Source organism: Anticarsia gemmatalis, chromosome 11 (genome assembly GCF_050436995.1).
Source record: "Anticarsia gemmatalis isolate Benzon Research Colony breed Stoneville strain chromosome 11, ilAntGemm2 primary, whole genome shotgun sequence".
Classification (NCBI taxonomy): Eukaryota; Metazoa; Arthropoda; class Insecta; order Lepidoptera; family Erebidae; genus Anticarsia; species Anticarsia gemmatalis.
Genome location: NC_134755.1, coordinates 5,012,513 through 5,033,820, shown reverse-complemented (window position 1 = coordinate 5,033,820; position 21,308 = coordinate 5,012,513). Strand labels below are relative to the sequence as shown.

Here is a 21,308-nt window from a genome sequence, read left to right as displayed (position 1 = left end):
CTTTATAGATATTATTTGACTTGATAGATACAAGACATCACAAAAAAGATTTCATGCTAGCAAATAATAGCAATTGTTTCAAACATACTTGTGGAAAAGACTTTACAACATTTACAATGAAACACACTTTATAACAAACATCATTTATTTTCAAATCATTACTTTCATTATTCATTAAACTTAGACGGCTTCCTCAAGCCGGCCAGTTTGTTGCAGAATTTCACGTAGTCAATCATAGTAGAGCCGTCGTTTTGTACAATCAGTGGGGCTTCATCTAAAGCGTAGTCGGCCTCTTTAGCTGTGAACTTGTCTCCGAAGGTCATAAGGTCATGTCGGATCCTAGAAAAAGATAATATGTTAGTTGATACAAATGGAAAATATTAGAAGCAGAGATGAAATGAGATACTTGGAATACTTATGATATCTAAAACGTTAAAATGTCCTAAATATTGAAGTCTGTTGTTTGGCTCAGGAAGATATCAATTTAACAACTTATTAACTATTGAAGATGGCTTGATGATGAAAAATGTCTTATGAGCAAAATACTGGTCATAGCTACAGCATTGTGGCATAAAATTAAGTTATAGTGAAGGTTTTATATAGTTTTACTGCAATGTTGTTGATACACAGTTAGGCTTATTTTCGCCATCCATGATGATCATTCTATGATGAAACATTAGAATATAACAAACCTAAACTTTACGCACAGACAATCGATGAACACAAATAACTAGAAAAAAGCTATCAAAAAAGAGTTTCCAATATCAGAAAACAATATCTAGCTCTCAAGTAATTCGTTTCATTAAATAAACCAAGGGAAATAGCCAATCTCAACAAGCTTGGCCAGCAGAATTGCAATCGTAGTAACTTTGTTAGTTGACTAAAGCATTTTTGTACCGCTACCTACGAACCTTAATTCTCTTTTACAACTTAGTTCTTACATTCAGTCTTAACTTCTTAAGAAAATAAAGCTTACGGCTTCTAAATGAAGGTTTCACGTGAATTTACTGCTTTTGAAAGTTGCGATAACTGATTACTGAGCAGAATGTTCTGTTAATGGTTTAGAACTTTTGATGGAAGAAATTGTAAAATATTTATTGTACGTGATATTAAACCGTTGAACACAAACTATCCAATCTAATACACATTGTTCTGTTAAAGCGTTGAACCCAAATCCAGTGCTATATTTTTAATAACTTTGTCGTGATCCCTTTGAATCACTATGCAAATCCTTGATTTTTTTGTAGCAAGCAGACCGACAAACACATCAGGGAACTTAATTTACAGTCAAAATTCCTTCATTCTTATGAACTCATCTTATAAGTTTTATAAAAACTACGATCATAAAATTTAAGTTTCATCATTTCGAAATCAGTAAAACGTAAATAAAAGTAAAGTACCACAGCAATTTCTTTTCCAATCTTCATAATAATCACGAGCAAATAAAATGTATGTCGGTGAGACATTTATATAGGCCCATTGTTTATAAAACAGACAAAGAGATACGACAAAGACAGATTTGAATAATAGAAGCCGAAAAAATAAATTATATTTGTCGGAGATAAACAACTCTTCGAGACACGGAAAAATATTACCTTAAGTATATAAATTAGATAAAACAATGTATGCTTTCTTTGTAAGGGTTTGTTTATCAACGTCGTATGATAAAGAGAGTGTTTCGTTTCGCGGCTTATCCACTCGTTATCAATTTGAGTTTATCGCTATTCCGTGAGCTTTGTATGGAAAACAATTTCATCTTAATTATTTAGAGCTTAGGTACACACTTATGTTCAAGGGCCAAATTTAAAGGGGTATTGAATTTAAAATTTACAATTTAACCTACATCATATAACTGACATAGTGATCTATCAACGCACAGCCCAAACCACTGATAGATTGTGCTGAAATTTGGCATGCAGATAGATGTTATGACGCTAAGTAAGGATTTTGATCATTTTTACCCCCGAGGGGATAAAGTACGGGGTGAAATTGTATGAAAATTCTATCCTAAGTCACAAACTACGCGGACGAATTCGCGGGCAAAAATTAGTTTAACGTATACAATATCTTCGGCATATTTATTTCTAAAATAATAATGTTTGGTTTTAACGGTTTTATTCCCCGTAGAGAAGCCACCGCCGGCGCCGCTGCCCGTGCCAACCATTGTAACGGTAGTCGGTTAAAAATAAGCAAAAAGAACGATAAGAGAAGTAGATTTCAGAGATCGTTAGGCACAGATTTTAGCCGATATTTGGTGTTAAGCTTTTGTGTATAAAGGCGATATAAAAAAAAGATTATTAAACAAACAAACAAAAATTCGGTTACTAGTAAATCGAGGAATAATAATAATATATGAGATTAAGTTCGCTTTAAAAAGCTACGCTCTACCATTTTCAGTCAAAAGTTAACATGTTAAGAGGTGTTGGTTCCGCTTACATACATAAAAGTTAGAATTGTTTACTTCATACATTTTCAAGCGGATGAATTTTAGCGAAGCTTACAGTAAGAATCTGTACAACCATAGCAACCGAATAAAATATTGCTCCACGTTTAGACGTGACTGAGCAATAAACCTTTTTCCAGGTCCCGAAGGTCGGAGAACGAAACCGTGGGAAACAGCTAGTATGTAATAAATTTTATTTTAGCGTTTCACATTATCTCCTTATTGATCGGGAATAAAAGAAAACACTGTAATGGTATAAAAAGCAACGATTGTGTTCGTTTATAGTTCGGAAGTCAAAATATTTTTACGAATACAAGAGAAAATGTAGTGACATCCTCGACTTTTATGCATCTCCAATACAGAGGCTGGTTAAACGAAACTTATGTATTTTTTATAAGAATTTTAATGTGAAAATAACGATTAATTATGCAGAAAACCATACACTATATTGGTTTTCAAAAAAATTACAACTGAAATACGTAATAGCCCTCCAGGAATTTTTTTAAAAATACTCAGAAAATCTATAGAATTTTATATCTCTAGATACTAAGTTACAGGAGCTTAGTTACTCACTATTTTATTGTCACAATAGTCACAATTTGTATATCATTTATAAAGTACCTAAATAAACTATTAAAACTAAGATTGGAGCTCTAAATCCAAGCCTATAATTTGCCCTAAGAATAGCGTATAATTTAAAAAGTTCCGAAATTACGTGCCTCTTCAAAACTTTCACGTGATCAATATGATAAAGTTGGAACATTCAGATTCAGCATAATTATAGCAAAACGTTTCGATGAATAACAAACTTGTATCATTTTTATTTGCTAATTATATGTCTTTAAAAACTTTCTTCGTAAGATTTTTTTCTAAGAATATGTAAATAGTATTTTTTTAGGCTTTTCACACTACTGTAAATTATTAGTGTCGTTTTAAAAGCCCTAATGGCGTTACTTATTCGTCTTTTGGGGCACAGACTCCCAAACAGACAAGTACAAAACGTAAGAACACATAATTTTATTTTACGATCTTTTGTACGACGTACAAATGTTTTCGTATACGTTTTCTCGTCAAATTCTCCCTTAGAATTATACAAAAGCCTATCCGAGGGTTGTCGTAAAACACAGATTGCACTGAGAATTTTAATAAACCTTCGCGGTGTTCCCTCTCAAGTTTATACTCTTTTGAATTAAGTAACGTACTTACATATTAAATTATTTATCTTTTTCATTATTAGGGTACGGAATTTAATTATCAAGGCCGTTGATTTTTCACTTCGTTTTAGTAAAGCACTGAAATTATTGTTTATATACCTGTGATAGACTTAAACGGATGGACGATGACCTTAAAAAATCGATGCTGGTATTTGAAACTTTATCTATGCCTATATTTTGTCCAGTTCAAAGACGCTGTTCAAAGAGTCAAGATAATATACAGAACTACAAATAAAATCAAATTGCTTCAATAACAAATCTCAGTTCTATTTTTAACTCTAAATACTTTTCCATTCAGTAGATTGGTAAGGTCCTTTAACATTGTAACGGGAAACCCCTATTAGAGGCCCATGGTGTACAATAGTGAATTCCCATCTGTCCCCTTAACGGCGAAGTTAATCAAGTTACTTACCTGAGGGAGCACGATTTATTTCAATTTCACCAGACAATGTATTAAGGTAAATAAAATTGAATCAAGTCTCTCTTATAAATCATTTTTACTGATCTCTTACGCAATTGGAATTTGAATTTCTTAAGTGAAAAATATTGTTGTCTGAAAGACAACTGGCGGGGTAAATTGATAGCAGCTATGAGACGCTTCTCCTTTATATAATTTTATTTAACAAGGATGCTTGTTCCTTTTTGGCTTGTGTATTTTATTGTGGTATTATTTGACTTCTTCTTTTAACGTGACGAAACCATATTATTCTGTTTAGTGACTGATTGTAGATTGATGTTGAATAACAGAACTTCAAAATTTGCTTGTAAGAGTCATCTTTTACTAAGATGGTGTGCTAAATCTGGTACCTCAAAGCTATTACGTGTCACGTGACGTTATTTCTTTCGTTTCCTTTTCAGATTTGATTTATAACAGATAACAATATTGCAAGCAGGTAAATGAAACATCGGAAATAGCTCATTAATTAGGTATCCAGAAGGTACAGTTAATCTCAAAACAACGTCATACATTTGGCTACTGCCCCAGGACCGGTTTAAATCACAGCCTATCAGGTACCTTACCCCTGAATACATCATGCGAATATCTGAAAATGTAATTTAAATCTTGATTCGCAATATTTATGATTCCCCAACGTAATGTGTAATTTAAACGCTACCTTTTTATGGCCATTAAGATATAATTGTGTTATTCATTTGGGCCTAATTAAAATTTCGATGGTAAAGGAAGTTTCGCAACTGTCCATCGAGTGTGTAATTTACTGATTTTAAAATGTTCATTAATGGACGAAACAAATTATGGGTAGAGAAATTATTACCTTCTGCTAGTCGAAAAGTAAACAAAAATGCCCATCTCAGTCATTTTCAATATAAGCAAATAATTACGGTAAAAAATCTTCGAGCAGCTTGAATTACTTCTTCATTATATCACACGAAAATAGAATATTGGAATATGGAAATGTAAATAATGTAATAAATACGGTTCTGAGAAAATATTGTTTCCAGCATATAACTGATCAATTCCAAGAAGAAAGATAGTGAAATTATACTTGTTTTATTGCGTGTATGTTCCTGGCAATTTAGAATATAATAACTCATGCCTACTTCTACGATTTTGTTATTAAGATATTACAAAACTTTGGAAGTCAATGAACCTGAGTCAACCTGATGCCGTGATTCCGGCAATTTAATAACTCTATGCATACAACGTGGGTACTAGGCCGATGTGAATATGATGTTCTCTGGTAGCGTTATCGTTCACAACAAATAAGCAATGATATTAAAATTGCTTTTTGTAGTGAATGACGAGACGGCTTCCTCGCTTTGTTCCATTGTAGTTGTTTATAATAATAAACATTTAAAATAACACCCGCCGTACTCCTATATCTCGATTCTCTACTATTATCGACTATCGACTACCGGCCTGTCATCGAGAAATTCTGTATGAAATTCTGATCAGTAGCTCAATTCTCTACAACTATCGACTACTGACAATCGAACTGTCATCGAGAAATTTTGTATGAAAATCGGATCAGCGCCTCTGACGGGTGTCGTAATAAACATTTTGGCAGTACATTCTAAATGTCAAAATGTCGATAGCTAGCCGGTTGTCGGTAGTCGATAGTGGTAGAGAATCGAGGTACTGCACCTCTGACGGGCGTCGTAGGGTAGGTAACTATTTTGGCAGTACATTCTAAATGTCAAACTTTCCATACTCGACAGTACCGACTGTACAGAATCGCGCTGCTGTTCCATCCCGCGCCCTTCTCGCAACCGCGTAATATGTGTTTTTCCCTTTACTCCTATTAGTATTCGAACATTCGAAGTGGGCGGATATTATCGTACGCAATATACAAAGTTGTTTCGGGCTGAAGTTTTCTTAGTAAGTGATCGGTCAGTGTGTTTGATGTTTCCCCTGAACTTAAGGTTAATCGCGATACGCCTACATGTTTCCTAAGTAGTTAACTTGTATGACAGGCTTGTTATTTTTTGCTGTAATACTTATAAGCTCTTTGTGTTTTTACAACTAGTTGCATATCAGCACGTTCTGTTATTGGTTCTTCATTGCCTAAAAGCAGAAGTGTGTAGCCTTTCTGTAAATAAATAATCATCAGCAATACGTTTCGATACAAATTAGTTTCGATTTTCAGGTCTACAGATCCAACAGTGGATTATTGTAAGTTTTACATCAACAATAATATAAGTATTCTAAGGATTCATTCCTAAACGTAAAGCTGAAAATCCGGTCTGCGCACATTCCACTTCTGTTTGTTTAATTTTAAATTCTATACATATTATTATTGTTCTACAGTAAACAAATTTAACATAAATCAGAAGCAAAACATCAACAAACAAGACAATACCTACATATTCAAAGGCAGACGAAAATGTTTGAAAAATAAGGTAAAAAAAACTAACCTATTGTTTGTCCTAGGCAACAACAAAGCACAGTCGCTTCTGTTTTTCGATAACGAAGGAAAATAACATATGGAGATATTCGGTCACCATCACAGATGTTGGATAGACTGGATACGACAAGTTTGGTAAAGGCGTATCTTTTATTTACATAACCTAACTTTTTCGAAGAATTACGGTGAAGTTTTAGGATATTACTTTGTCTTTCCTTTTTCTATCGAAACATCGATATCGTTTCTGAAATGAAGTCGTATACTAGAAAATCGACCCTTAATCGTATGAAAATGGAATATAAACACAACCTACTCACTTTTACAATAATGTTATATTACTATGCAAAAATGTACGTGATCTTTGGCCGTTATAAGCGTCATGATTTATTAATTACTTAATAACTTTGTTTTTTTCCAAACTCTACGCAAACTGAATGCGCATTTTGATTTTCTCTCGGTAAAGGCATAGAATTTTTTTACAAAATTTGTCAACAACTGGTTTTGTAAAGTCAATCCCCCATTCATATTTCATTGCGAAGAGTTTAATCACTTTCTGTTTGTAGGTATATCTAGATATATTATTCGATATCTGTGTTGACGTCAAACAATTCAGAGGATGTAGCGCAGGTTTTCATTTTACCTTTGAGAAATTGTATCCTAAAAGACAGACGTATACAAAATATGAGTTACAAAGGTTGGATAATGTGCTTACAACTTACAGAAGACCGTATTTGGAGATAAGAAATAAGTATGTTTGTACCACACTGGTTTGTATTGATGTACCTTAATGTATTTCTTTTACTTTATTTTTATCAATATTAAGTGCAGATATCGCTAGTTCAATTGCCTATATTTAATTGCTTTATTGCAATATCCAAGGTTTTCTTTTAACCTTAGCTATTGAATTGACGTTAAGGAAAATCTTATTCATACAATAAAAAGTTTTTTAACCAATCTAATAATTTTCTATCAAAAGTGTATACCTAAAATATTTAGTAACAACATCACTACAGGTTTTGAATTTATTAACCCTCAAAAAGGTAGCAGTTACTGTTTTAATAGCGATTAACGTTTCAACTCGTTGGCGTCACTGAATTTACAAGCAGATTTTGTTATGTAAACCTAATATTTTGAAGCTATAGTGAATATTTGAAATTCATAGTAGATATTTGTTGACATTGTAAAATTAAGGTTTTATTTGAACTAAACGAATGAGAAACCTAGGCTACGTACAGTTTTGTTTGTGAGATTTATGCTTGGATTCCTACTGTATACCTGTGAAAGTTTTCAGTCCCCTACCACGCGTAGCATTCTAACTTACGGTAAAACTTATTAACTAAATACGAAACAAAGCAAGCTTGAAATCAACGTTCCCTCAGTCCCCAAGGTTCCGGCACTACGACATTTAAGTCGTCTAATCTTGTGTATCTTCAAAGTCAATGTTTGCCACACATAACTTCAAACTAACAGTTCGCATTGTTTCCGCACCGAAACCTATTCAACCCATGTGCAGGAAAAGGATAGCATATCTATATAAATTATTCAACACACAAGCGCGAAAGAGATAGATACGTTTAATCTGTGTATGTAGTTTAAGTTTCAAGTCGAACTTTATTAGCGGCCTCAATACACTGTGGATTACACAAGTTAGCCCATTCTCATAGTTGCTAAGTTATTAGTTGCGCGATGATGTAAATTCATTATTGGTTAGCTCATATAAATATTCTGGATAGTAAGCAAGTTTAGGATTTATGTTGTACTAAGGAATAACAAAGTTCTGCATGCTTAAAATAAATTAGGTTTCCTAAGATTTACTACACTACTATTGAAATTTACAGAACTAGACACGAGATAGAAACAGTTAAAAAGAAGAACGTTATGCTTACTATAAACTCTTAGAGCCAATGTCCATGATAAATCGCTCTTAGCAATCAACAATATCAATTTAATTTAATGCATTCAATACCCATGAAACGAATAAATTATAATTACCTTTCTTCAGATATGAGTCCTTTCTTATCATTATCCTCCCAACGTGATAGAGCAGACAGCAACGTTTCTTCCGAGTCCAATTCAATGGACTTGTAGCCAAGCAAGTTGACGAAACCATCAAAATCTAATGGATTTGGAGCCTAAAATAATGAAATAATATCATATTATTATACAGAAATAATTAAAATGACTCTTTTAGGAATAGTTGTTCCCTAGTTTCACCAAAAAATAAATGAAATGAACCTGAAAATGGTATTCTTAGTTATTTTATTCTCAACCGCAATGTTCCTTCATCTAGATTTCTAACAAGATTCTAGACATTTGTATCGTAACCAGAAAGTCCGTATTACCTAATTTTAATAAGGCTTTATCGAGCCGGACCTCAGTTAAAACAAATTGAACACCTTATCTGATGTTTACTGAATGTTAGGCGTATTTAATACAAAATTTAAAAATGTTTTCGACAAATATGAGGAAGGAAAATATTTACTTGAATAGAAATTATTGGGATCCTGCTTGCTGGGTGAAAATTTAATGAAATAATTAACTTGTACCAGATAATACTGGACGGAGTTTGTGAAAGCCTCTTTTTTAATCAAAAAATGTTCAAGTAAAAATGAATTACCTGTTAAATATTAGAAATACTTTGGGAAAGTTGGACTATATTACAATTGTGATCCAATACTAGTTGCTTGACTCTTGTAGTTTTGGGCAACGTTTATATCGGTAAAAGTTAAAAAAGGACTCTGCTTTGCTGTAAATAGAACTTTATATAACAAACAATGGTTAAAATATCGATTGAATAACTTTATTAAGATTCTTTGTCGTCAAATCACTTTAAGTATTGCAAAATGATGTTGATCATTCTTATTTATTTAAAGGAAACTACACAATACCTTCATGTCACATCAAACAGTTGTATAAACAAGCATAATGTATTACGACGACATACATTCATGTTCGCCAGTGACAATGTTAGCCGAATGTAATAAGGGACGATCCTGTCGCCATTTGTTATCAAACACGTGCGTGTTCCACACACATTCAGTCGCTCGAGCTTTCACTGCAGAATTAGCATTGAAGATTCATTCCCATACCAACGTAAAATTATACATACTTAAAATGTTTAATGTGTGCTCTCCACATGAAAGCGGTAATCTAATTTCAATTTCCCGAAAGGAAGCTAGCAAATAAGCTCCAAATAATCTCGACGATACGCGGAAAATGTACGGTAATATCAAAAAATCTGCAGACAGTATCCTAGACACGAGAATTTAAATTTGATCCGCAAAAACAGTAAGGGCAAATCCCTGTGACCTCGTCAGTGCGGTGGATTGACACGGGCTTAGAGGCCTCTTTCGTCAGGACCCACAAACTTCCCTAACAATACTTAAGCGGAATTAAAAGAAAAGCAAAGTTTGTATCTGTTTTAAGGCCGCCGCCTTCAGCGAATAGACTTCGTTGTTTTATTCTTATTGGATGAATTATTTTGGTGTTTGCGTTCGAGATTGTTGGCTTAGTAAATTGTCTTTCATTTTATATTTGCGTGTTCTTATTTGTTTTAGTTGGTGCTGTCGCTTTGTATATTGTGAACGAGTCAATTGAAGTCGAGTCTTTTATGAGAAAAGTTTTATGAAGATAAGTAGGTAAATATCACTCCGACAGAAAAACGAAAGTAAATGTTTGATTTATGTTTTCAAATTCACATTTTGTTTTTGATCTTTGATTTAAATTACGATATTCAAATTAGATGCGATGTACTAATCAATAGTGCCTGTACAAATAATAGCAAGAAATAAACGTAGATTCTATCAATTTGATTCTCTAAGTCGAAATCAAAATTCTGCGAACGTCTGGAACGCAATTTCAAATTAAATCTTGCGTAAGATTAGTCAATGTTCTTGAAACTTTTAGTTTGAGTTTGGTCACCTGACGGATCATTTGAAGTGGATTCAACTCAGAGATTGCTTAGTAACACAGATGTTAGCTGGCTAATAGGCTATGAACTTAGAATTTATGGATAGTTTGAGAATATTCGAACTACTAACCGCTTATAAAGCCAGATGTTGCTTAATACACACATTTCCATATAGATGTGTTGTATTACTACTGGTGTTAATTTCACTGCATTGAAATTAGGGCATGTTGTTGGTATATGTAGTGTTTGTTGCTTGGTTCATCAGTGAGACAATATCGGAATACATTGATAAATGATGAGGTGTCTGATATCACACTGATAGCATGTTGTGTGATGAGGACATAATGAGGTATGAGTGAATAATGAGAAATTGTTTAGGCTGGACATTATTTTTTTAGTTATTTATGCCTATTCGATTTTCTGTTGGACTAAGAGACTAAAATATTAGGTATAAATTCCAAATAAACAATGAAACACCTTCTTGGATGGATTTTTCTTTGGTTTTGGTTATGTAAGTTTTAGATTCGTAAATAAGCATCACCTCTGCTAACATGTTCCGAATTGCATTTTCATCAACTTTGTCACCAAGACTGACGAGGGTAGCTCGAAGATCATCAAAATCAATGCAGCCGTCGCCATCCATGTCAAATAGTAAGAACGCCTGGAAAATACAAAAAGTACATCATAAAATACAATACAAAAAATATCATTATAAAAAGTAGGCTCGAGCTAATATTTATAGGTGCCTGTTACCTATTAATAGAATACCGTATGTTTTTTACGTAAAAATATTTATACATCTTGGAACTCCATATTTTGTATTATCAGAGCGATTTATCGAATAAGTATCGAGAATTTGACATTTAAAATGTATCGACCATTTAGTCCTTACGACACGCTAGGACCGCTGATCAAGTTTCCATATAAAATTACTAGTAACGAATCGCTTCTCTTGATGGAACTCGAACCCAGAGTACCAATTATTATTGCAGGTCAGAACGTGTCTTATTTATGCTATCGTATTTGCGTTATATCGTATAGTTTATAAAGTAATTATCTCTTTTACCAACAGTCTATTATTAGCCAATACAATAAAACTAGGACTCATTAATAATGACTCTTCTAATACAATATTAGTCGTCTTTGTGACAGACATGTAATTACACTGTATGGTTTATTTTCTTTCTATTTATTGTTTCTTATTTGTTGAATAACTTATGGGTTAATTGTACCTCCGTACTGTAAAATCGAAAGAAAAGACTAAAATATTCTACGTATTGTCCACTTCGAAGCTTATTAAAATAATTAGAAGTGACTTTATGATATTGTTTCTTATGTTTGGTGTATCGTGGAGTTATGACATTTACAGCTTGATACACATACACATACTTGTACATACCAATCGTGATTTTCTAAAGAAAAGTATTTCGGTAACAAATATTCAATTGATGACGTGCAAGGTGCAGTGATTCAGATTTTAACCATACCGCTACCACAACGTTCGATTCCCACATTGAAATGAGTATTTATTTATGTAATGAAGTCTTGAAAATAAATAAGTATGTAAATTATTTAGGTTGCATTATACCCGACCACTAATTATATTTTAGACAAATATATTAAGCATAATAACGGTTGCTAACCAATAACCCTTTTTATTATTCTCCGCTTGTTTTAATAACATATATTATTATGTACGCAATACAACCAAGTACACTTCTATCCAAAAGTATTTACCTCTTTTAGTTCAAATATCTTTTGCTCGTCGAGTTCAGCTTGAACGTTAGCTGGAATGCAAAGAGCTTCCCTTGCTCTCGACGCAGAGCGAGATCTCGATGGCTGCGGCACTGTCAAATCGTTCCCACTTTCCGATATTATGGAGCTGTTGAATATATAAAACGATAATATTATGCTGAGTCAACTTCTAGAAGACTTTATTGATATCAAATACAAGGAGTACTGACTGGACATGTCATGATATTATTGTTTGTTCTACATCGAACAAACAATAATATCATGTTAAAAGTTAATTAATAATGTTGAAATTTGACCAAACGACTGTCAGATAAAATCTAGTAATTAATTTGAAAGATAAAACAGTCTCAATAGAAGTGACTTACTATAATCAAAAATGGGATTGCTTCTAAAAATTGTCTTAAGCAAGAAAAATAAACAAAACGGCCATTACAAACTCATTTGCCAATCGCGACATTTCAAAAAAAGAAACACGATTCTTAATTAAACAACAGAAATAACTTGCGGAAGTTCAAAAGTTCAGTCTCTTGCCAATTCATTCAAAAACAAAAATAGAATAAAAATAATTGACAACAAAAAAGTCGGTGTTTTCATTCAACCTAACGCGTTTTCAATCAGTCCGCAATAAAGACATTTTACGACCTCGCCAAAGCTTTTGTACGCGAATGTACGCAACGGAAATTAAAAATTACGAAATAAAAAAAGAGTGAATTTTGATGGTAGCCGTTCTATGTTAACAAAGGAGTGATTATTCAACCGAGTAATTAATATATTCAAATTGAGAATGTTGAAATTAAATGTGGTATTACCGAATAATGTTAATGGATCTTTTTTCTCGGTAATTCAATTTGAAAAAGAGGATTAAAGAACGCTCCTGAATTTTAAAATAATGTACTGATAGTGATTATTATGAACAAAATGAGAGAAAAATGTATTAATGGAATGAAATACTGAAATACGCTTTTGTTATTCATAAAGTTACTTTTAAAGGCTGTGTCCCGTTTTGTACTCGTACGCTGATAGTCGATGTAATGCCAAACATAGCCATACCGACCGCAAACATTTACTGGTTAAGCTGTCAACGTACCAATTTTACAATGAATAACACTACAGTGATATTTCGATATTTCCGCAAGTCTCGTTGACACACATAATTTTGATTAATTTATTTAATTTGATAAATAGTCCATCATATGATATCATGGATCGATGGCTTGAGAAAACCTATAAAATATTTAGACAGTTTAAATATTAAATAATAGTTTAGAGAAAAGCTATGAGAGTTTTAGTTAACTTAAGATAATAATTAATATAAAAACATTAAAAAACTTACTCTCCAGGGGTAAGTGATTGGAGGAGATTTTCTTTAAATTTCTTTATCTCTTCTTTACCATCATCAGGTTTACTGCGGCGACGCTCACCCTTTGATTTACTCTAGAAAAAATAATCGAATACTTAATGTATGAAACAAGATATAATATTAGGTACATTCAACCGTTTTAATTAAATCGGGAGAAACTTAGCGGCATCGTAAGATTGACAATGAATACGGCAATCGATACTTCTTTTAAGTTATTTATTGTCAATAGTAAAATTTCACAAAACAGTCCATAAAATAAAAGTGGGTAGCTTTTATTTTATACGAAATAATGTTTCCAACACTATAGAAGAAAATTCTTCGAAAAGTTCCTGTAACCACTGAAAAATTCCGTCGGAGGAATATCAAATGTTATGTTACTGCTTGATCGTTTAAGCTCATAAAAATAAACTTGAGTACCTACTTTATATTAAGTATCACAGTATTTCACCTCTATTACCAATATTAAACGGTTTTCTTTTGATAAAATCAGCCATTTGCTATCGGCAATAAAATATTAATTCAGCGCTCGAAATGACCGGAAAAGATAACACTGGCGACTTTTCAAACTCTCGAGTCAACTCTCAAATTTGAGAAGGGAAATTACTTACCTGTCAAAAGTTTGCTCACAGTTTAATTTACAAGGCCTCAAACCTTCCATTCACTTTGCTTACAATGTTATTAAAAATGTATTATATTTCAGTTTCAAGTAATCAGATAACTTTGAAGTGACTTACTTTTTTGGCAGAACCATTAGTATCTTGTTCTTCCATATTATAAAAAATCTAAGTCTTTTTTAATTTTGAAAGTGCGTGTGCTTCTTCTCGCGACCGAACCGACTAGAGCAAGAGTTGTTACTACATACAGATTAAGAATATTAAATTTACATTGCATTTTCCGTCAGCCGAGATAATTATTTATTTCGGACGGATGCACGCAGATTTCGAGATTAGTGCGTGATGTTTGCTTCAACTAATTAATCTTTGGGGTAAAACTGCTCTAAGATTTCCAGGTCAACGAATTGTTTGTGCAACGTTTACATGTTTCCACCTGTATGAAGCTGAGAAGGGTTGACTGCTTGTTAATGTTTGTGTTGATTGTGGCGAACGCGGCGGCAGACTGCTCGAAAATTTAACGCAATCGACGAAATGTGATATAGAAATTATTAATTCACTACGCGTATTTACTTTCGTAGTATACTGTTTGACATCTCTATGAATTCTAGAACTCAATTTTCATTAGCAATAGCAATATTGTTGTAAGTAAACACCTTATCTCGTTTAGTATTCATATTAAATTTCGTGGAGTGCGGTGTAAATCTAATCTTATCTAATCTTGTATGGATATACACGTTGGCAGGAGATCAAAAATGAATGGAGGCTATTAATCTCGGTGATATGACCAGGATAGTCAATTAAATAATATTTTACGATCCAGAGGGAAGCGTAATGATGTCAAAAATAATTTTTGACAGATGTTTTAAGCTTGACTCAAAATTTGACGTTAAACAACCTGTCTCAAATGATATGGTATCAAAGTAGAGTGGTGACAATCATAACGTATAAATTATAATTAAAATAAAATTAGAAAGTGTCCGCGTCACGAACTAAAATAAACGAGTGGATTAAATGTACGAATATAACGTTGGAGGATTGAGGATGGTACAGGTATGTTGTGAGGGATGACGTCATACATACGTCGCGGTGTTTATGGCTCTTAACGATAATCATCTGGCTGATTTTAGTGCTTGCAACTGGGTGGGCTTCCGTCTGTCACAACATTTTTACGACTCAAATATTTATTTTACATAACATTAAAAAATATTTTGGTAATCATTGCCTAAGCGCTTTGTATCGATAAATTGTGACCACTATCAAGTACAACATCGTCTAAATATTAATTTGACTTTTAAGTAAGAGTTTGGAAATTGTAACTTTTTTTCGAGAAATTTGCTTAAACGCAGACAACCATAATTTGTTTTCTTTTAACCGTTGTTAACTAATAAGTTTACAGATTATTCCAGCTGATGAAACTTGTTAAAAGTTTTTCCTTTACTAAATAACTTTGCTAAAGTTACATGTCAAGAACAAAATATTTAGAAGAAACAATAATATCATAGTCAGTTAAGCTATCAGTTAGAGAAATTGAAGTTATAAGTAATTTAACAAAGTTTGAGTAATATTCTTGGTTTCAATATACTTTTTGTTTTTGAATTCTTTTTTAAACAAAGCTGGTATGCAATCCGCGCTATGTCAGGCTATGTCTCACAAATGATTCGTACATTTTTTTTTACTTCGATAGCAGTAAAATTATAACGTTCATTTGGTTTGAAACCACAGCCAATGTAATTTAATACACTAGATTTATAAGCATACATACACATAAATCACGACTTCTTCTCATAGGGGTAGTCAGACACCGGAGAAATATAAGCACTTCTCTAATCTAACATTGTATGCAAAACCTGCATCCTAAGTGAGCTGTAATGAGAGCGAAATGTTACCACAGCATTTAAATTCCTTCCCCAAGACTTGCTAAGTAAACACGATCATCTAAATAAGGTCTGCAAAGTAAATCAACTGGCACTAGGTAATCCGCATCTCGAACAGGTGTAAGTGGGTTTTTAATCAACTACAAATGCAACGGTTTAGGGGAGTCTAAATGAGATTCTTGCAGGGCTGCACGATACCTAGACGTTAGTATTTATTTTCATTGAAATTCAAGAGGTAAAATCTAAATCTTACTTAATACAATATCATCATTGATTACTTCTATTGCAGATGATTTAAGTGGCCTCGGTCATGATTTGAACAATTTCTTTCGTGACTGAATACATAGATAAATTCACGCTTCCTTTCCCTTTGGGGTACGTAGAGACTAAAAAACTTGTTTTTCTATAATGTCTACAAACTTCTTTTGCTTCATTCTTCTTACATAGGACCACCGAATTTAATTAGTACTAAATGTTAATCAAGTTAATCAAGTTAATGTTTTTCTGTAAACATTAAATACACTGATTTGAAGTGTATTTTCTCAACGTAGTTGACTATTTATTTATATTGCGTTAGGTTAATAAATGTAATGAGAAATAGCATTCATATTAGTTTCATCTATTCATATTTTAACGCATAAAACTTGAACAGTTTTAAATACATTATGTTTTAGAAAAATGTTTTATATTAAAGCAGTAAAATATGTGCTGAAAGCTTTATTAAAATATATTACACGTATTTACAAACTATTTTAATAAGGCTATATTATGATGTATATTATGTAGGTACATTTGATTATTATAAAAACAAAATAAAAATTCATCATATTCTTTATTGTTTGTGTCAACGACAACCCTATATAAGAAGGTAACCGGTACGGCAAGGAATTGGGATTGCACTTAAGTTTCCGTGGAGTTCGAACACCGCAATTTATTTTTGTAGGACGATTGAGGGTTCTTGATATTTGCTTTCTTTGGCATCGGGATGGATGAAAATTTATACTTATTTTCTACCCTTACTCTCTTTGTGGGTTTAAGTATAATCTTTTATAATCATACGTGCGTCATTAGAACAAAAATAAGTGGCAATTAAAATACTTTTCTCATTAACAAGTATCAAAATTGTGTCAGCGTAAGTTTTAGTACTCGTTTCCTCGAATTAGTGGTGATTGAAGAACTCACGTCAGATGTGTGTCACTCAATAATCATTACTGTCCGTATGGAAACATATCTAAAACTGGAACATTTAGGTCATTCATAGGTGAAAAAAATGTTGCGTAAGGGCGATACTTGACTGATGACAGCAAAAAAATATTTGGCAATTAATAAAATCGGGCTATTATTACTAGTGCTACATTCAAACTTGAACATGTGAACCAAATATTTTAAACCTGCAAAAGTTCACATTCTTGTTTAATATATTAACCTATGATTTTCTTTTTGTTATGTATTAAATATAATTATCATTTCCTTAAACGGTGACGGAAAACATCGTGACGAAAGCTTGCACGCCTAAATATTGCTTTTTTGAGGGCATGCAACAAAAAGTTCCCATGTCGCATTAATCCAGCGTGGCGGACTCTAGGCATAGGCCCTCCCTCGCGTTTGGAGACAGTTGCCTAGAAGAGGAACAGGAACGAAGTAAAAAAAATGTAGGTCATATCATAAATATTCCTGTACCCACGTCAGTGTAACCTCATCTTTATTCACTTGCGTAGTTGGACAGGTGATTCCTAGTTTAAAATAGCATTTCTCTATTTTCTCCAGCGAGTTACATCATGCGGATATAATTAGTTGATCTTATAAATGATAGGCATTCCTCATGAAATATTTTAACAAAATTATCTTGTAAATGAACAGTGAATTGGGAATTCTTCAAGCGAGTTGCTAAGGACGATTACTGGGCTATTTTTAGTTTTATCTGTATAAATGACAGGTGACAATTTGGAAGTAATAGACCTCTTGCGCGATTCTCTTCAATTGGAACCATCGAGTATCAAAAGTTTGACATTTAAAATGTGCTGCGAAAATAGTTTCTACGATGTCCGCTAGAGGCGCTGAACCGAATGTCACACAAAACTCATCGATAGCTAGCCAATTGCCGGTAGTCGATAGTGGTATAGCGGGGGCCGGTGAATAATATTTTTTTCTTAGATGATCAATAAAATTGAACGGAGCTTTTGAGGTTAACTGTTGTAGTATTTCTGGCTATGTTAAGAAAATATCCCATAAGAAAATTATATGGGCTAATGCACCATGCAAACTTAATGGATGTTCCAAAAAATCTCGGTAAATATGTGCATGATAAGTAACAATCTTTACATGCTACTTAAATATATTATGGTAATGTTCGTCATTTTAACAAGTAAATAAATCTGACAGTAGGTACTCGTATGCGAGTGCAAGTGCTTATTTATATTGTGATATTCTTGTACGTTACAAATTTGAAAATCCGTCCTCAGAATGCGAAATAGTCAAAGAACATACATAAAAAAAAATACATTTGAATCTTTAAGAAGTCGGTGAAAATGATTATATTATAGTCTCGGTAACATTTAAGGATAATCCAAGCAAATTACTACAAAACCACTATATTTATTTCAAAGAACGATGAAAGACAAGATGTGATTGCGATAAAAATTACCAGCAGGTTAGAATTTCAATTTAGACAAGTCTTAAAACCAGCAAAATTTTAATTATTTAGTGGTAAACTGCGTGTATTACGTACACTTCAAACCAAATTTACTCACAACTTTAAACAAAATAATCACTTAATCTTCTTGCAAACATTTCTAGTTACGCAAATGCTTTTAGTTCGATGTCTTAAGTCCTCTATTTTGGCATACAACGACACTCAGAGGCATTGATGCCGTGTAATCTTATGTACTTTGCGGATTATTTAGTACTACATGTTGATATGTTGGATCCAGTACATTTTACGATGTTGCTTTTAGAATATTTACAGTGTCATCAAGAGCTTAATTGAAAATTAATGGGTGCAATGTTATGGTAAAAGGTTGGTCTTAATATACGAAGTGGTTTTTTTAGTGAATTATTCGTGAACGCTAAATTAAAACTTATACCTACACTTTATTACTAGCATGGTACTGGTCCCTAAAATAGTCAATACAGTGTACACTTTTTAATACTTATAAATCAACGATAATGGTGTATTAAATTCATTTAAACAACTCGTCTACTCCATAAAAGCTAATAATATTTTCTTCCTACAATTTGAATACGCTCGTAACCATAGCACACACATTCTCTCCCCTACCTTCCGGGTTAGGATGGAGTACCAAATGTTCCAGCTTCATGAAAAATTCCTACAATTTACTTAAGGGCAAGGTGTTGTATCGGTTACAAAGATGGCCAGGTATTCTGAACCGATCGTTTGAGGTACATCGTTCCACCCCATTGGGCAGACAATTTTGCATCAAATATTCAACACATCCGTAAAAGGACGGTACACAGTATCTCATGTAAAGGCAACGAAGCGGTTTCGTAAATAAATGAAAAACGTTTTATGAAAACACAACCTGCTTCGGAGCGATGGATACCACCTCTTTGTAGCTTCAAGGGTTCTTGTTTTCGAAATTCGAACGACATATTCCAGTGTAATGAAATAATTTGCATTGGTTTACTTTGGACATAATTAAAAGTTGATGAATGGGGCGAATGTTACGACGAAATTAATTTGCACGCAAAATTTTTATGTCGAAAATTATTTTGAAGTCAAAATTGTTTAACTTTTTTAATATAGCATATTTTGAATATTTCATATCATAAACAAACAAAAAATGCAATTAAAAAAAACCGTTCGAATACAATAAAAATTATGCAGCGAAGTAAACACCGTTCACATAAAAGAGCGTCGATTGGCGGTTTGATTACACTGGGAGCGTCGACACTGGAATCACCAGCTGTTAAATACAATTACAAACACTAACAGACACCGTAAACTGCGGAGATGTATGACACAGACGAAATTGTCCCATTTGCACTTTAGTACCGCTTAAACTTTTGTTAAAGTACACGCTCGCTCCAAACTAAATGTGTTTTCCAATATTCGTCCGTGGTGTTCGGAAAGGCGCTGCCGTGTCATTTGCCGTAATTGTACTAGTAACAGCCGCTTCGAGGCCTACCATTTCGCTTGCAACTGCTGTCCATTTACGTTAGAGCCGCAACATTCGTACAAATATTTTCCTTCTTCAACTAATTTGCTTTAACGGTAAAAGGATAGGGGCCTACCGACGCTGGTGGAATGACATTCCGTTTTGGGACGAAACCGTTCCCGGGCTCATTATCGTTAACGAAAGGATTATACCCAATTTACATTTCATCGTAGTGTTCCTTGACTATTATGTCTTTTGGCGTTGATTTCCGCGTGTCGCTCACACGATAAAGTCTTTGTTTGGATCACTGTATACGTAAGTTCCATAGCTTCTATTCATATCGGCTGTGGTACACGAGGAATTGTATATTAGGAAGCGGGTACCGTGAATGCTATTCGGTAGACAAACACCCAGCCGTATGAGAATCAATGTTTTATTATGACTCGTGTAATATCCGAGGGCTTATTCGTATTGACAGAAGAGATGTATTACGTTTCTCCAATTATGCAAAAGGTCGTTCAATGTAAAGCATAGAACGAAAGAAACGGTGATATTTCGACGTTTCCGTGATTTTGAATAAGAAATTTCGTTTTTCGTTTCAATCTGACCGGAATATCAACCCGTCTACGGTTCTTCATAAAGCACTTCATATTTGACAAGACAAGACTATTATATCATTGTGAAGAAAATATATTTTGTATTGCCTCTCCCGCTATCGATATATTTCGTAACATACAGTTTTTCATACACCCAAAAAGTTGTTATTGTGAGCCACCGGTTCTAGGTAATAAATTGACTTTTCCTTTATATATATTCACAGTTTCGTATTTCGTTCAATTTGAGTTTATTTTTTAATTCGACAAAAGACTCTCTGGTATTTCGTTTGCCCTATCTACTGCAGTTCCAAGAGATATATCACGGCATTTAACGCCAACGCTCCCTCGTGTGTCCTCTATAAGAGCGTACCTATGTACGGTATACATCGAGCTGCATAAAGCTTACCTGCGCCTTTACACCCGGTGTAAAATATTTGACGCTGCAAGCTCCAAATTTCATAAAATAAAATAGAAAAATGTTCTTGTGCTTGGGAGTCAAATTGTTTTGCTAGCTAATGCGAGAAAGCCTTTGATATGCTCAGCAGAGTTTAAAATACCTCAAC

At 33.3% G+C, this 21,308-nt stretch overlaps 2 protein-coding genes across 3 annotated transcripts in view; one reads left to right on the top strand and one right to left on the bottom strand.

Annotated features, from left to right (window-relative positions):
* The window catches only part of Sol1, a 384,779-nt gene that overhangs the window by 154,166 nt on the left and 209,305 nt on the right, over positions 1-21,308 (top strand). The window lies entirely within an intron of this gene.
* On the bottom strand, positions 136-14,665 carry LOC142976376 (myosin regulatory light chain, smooth muscle). The gene is made up of 6 exons (XM_076119662.1): positions 14,281-14,665; positions 13,520-13,620; positions 12,169-12,313; positions 10,973-11,092; positions 8,514-8,653; positions 136-339 (listed from the first exon to the last, which is right to left on the bottom strand). The coding sequence occupies exons 1-6, from the start codon at positions 14,314-14,316 to the stop codon at positions 168-170; spliced, it is 714 nt and encodes a 237-aa protein (XP_075975777.1). The 5' UTR covers positions 14,317-14,665; the 3' UTR covers positions 136-167.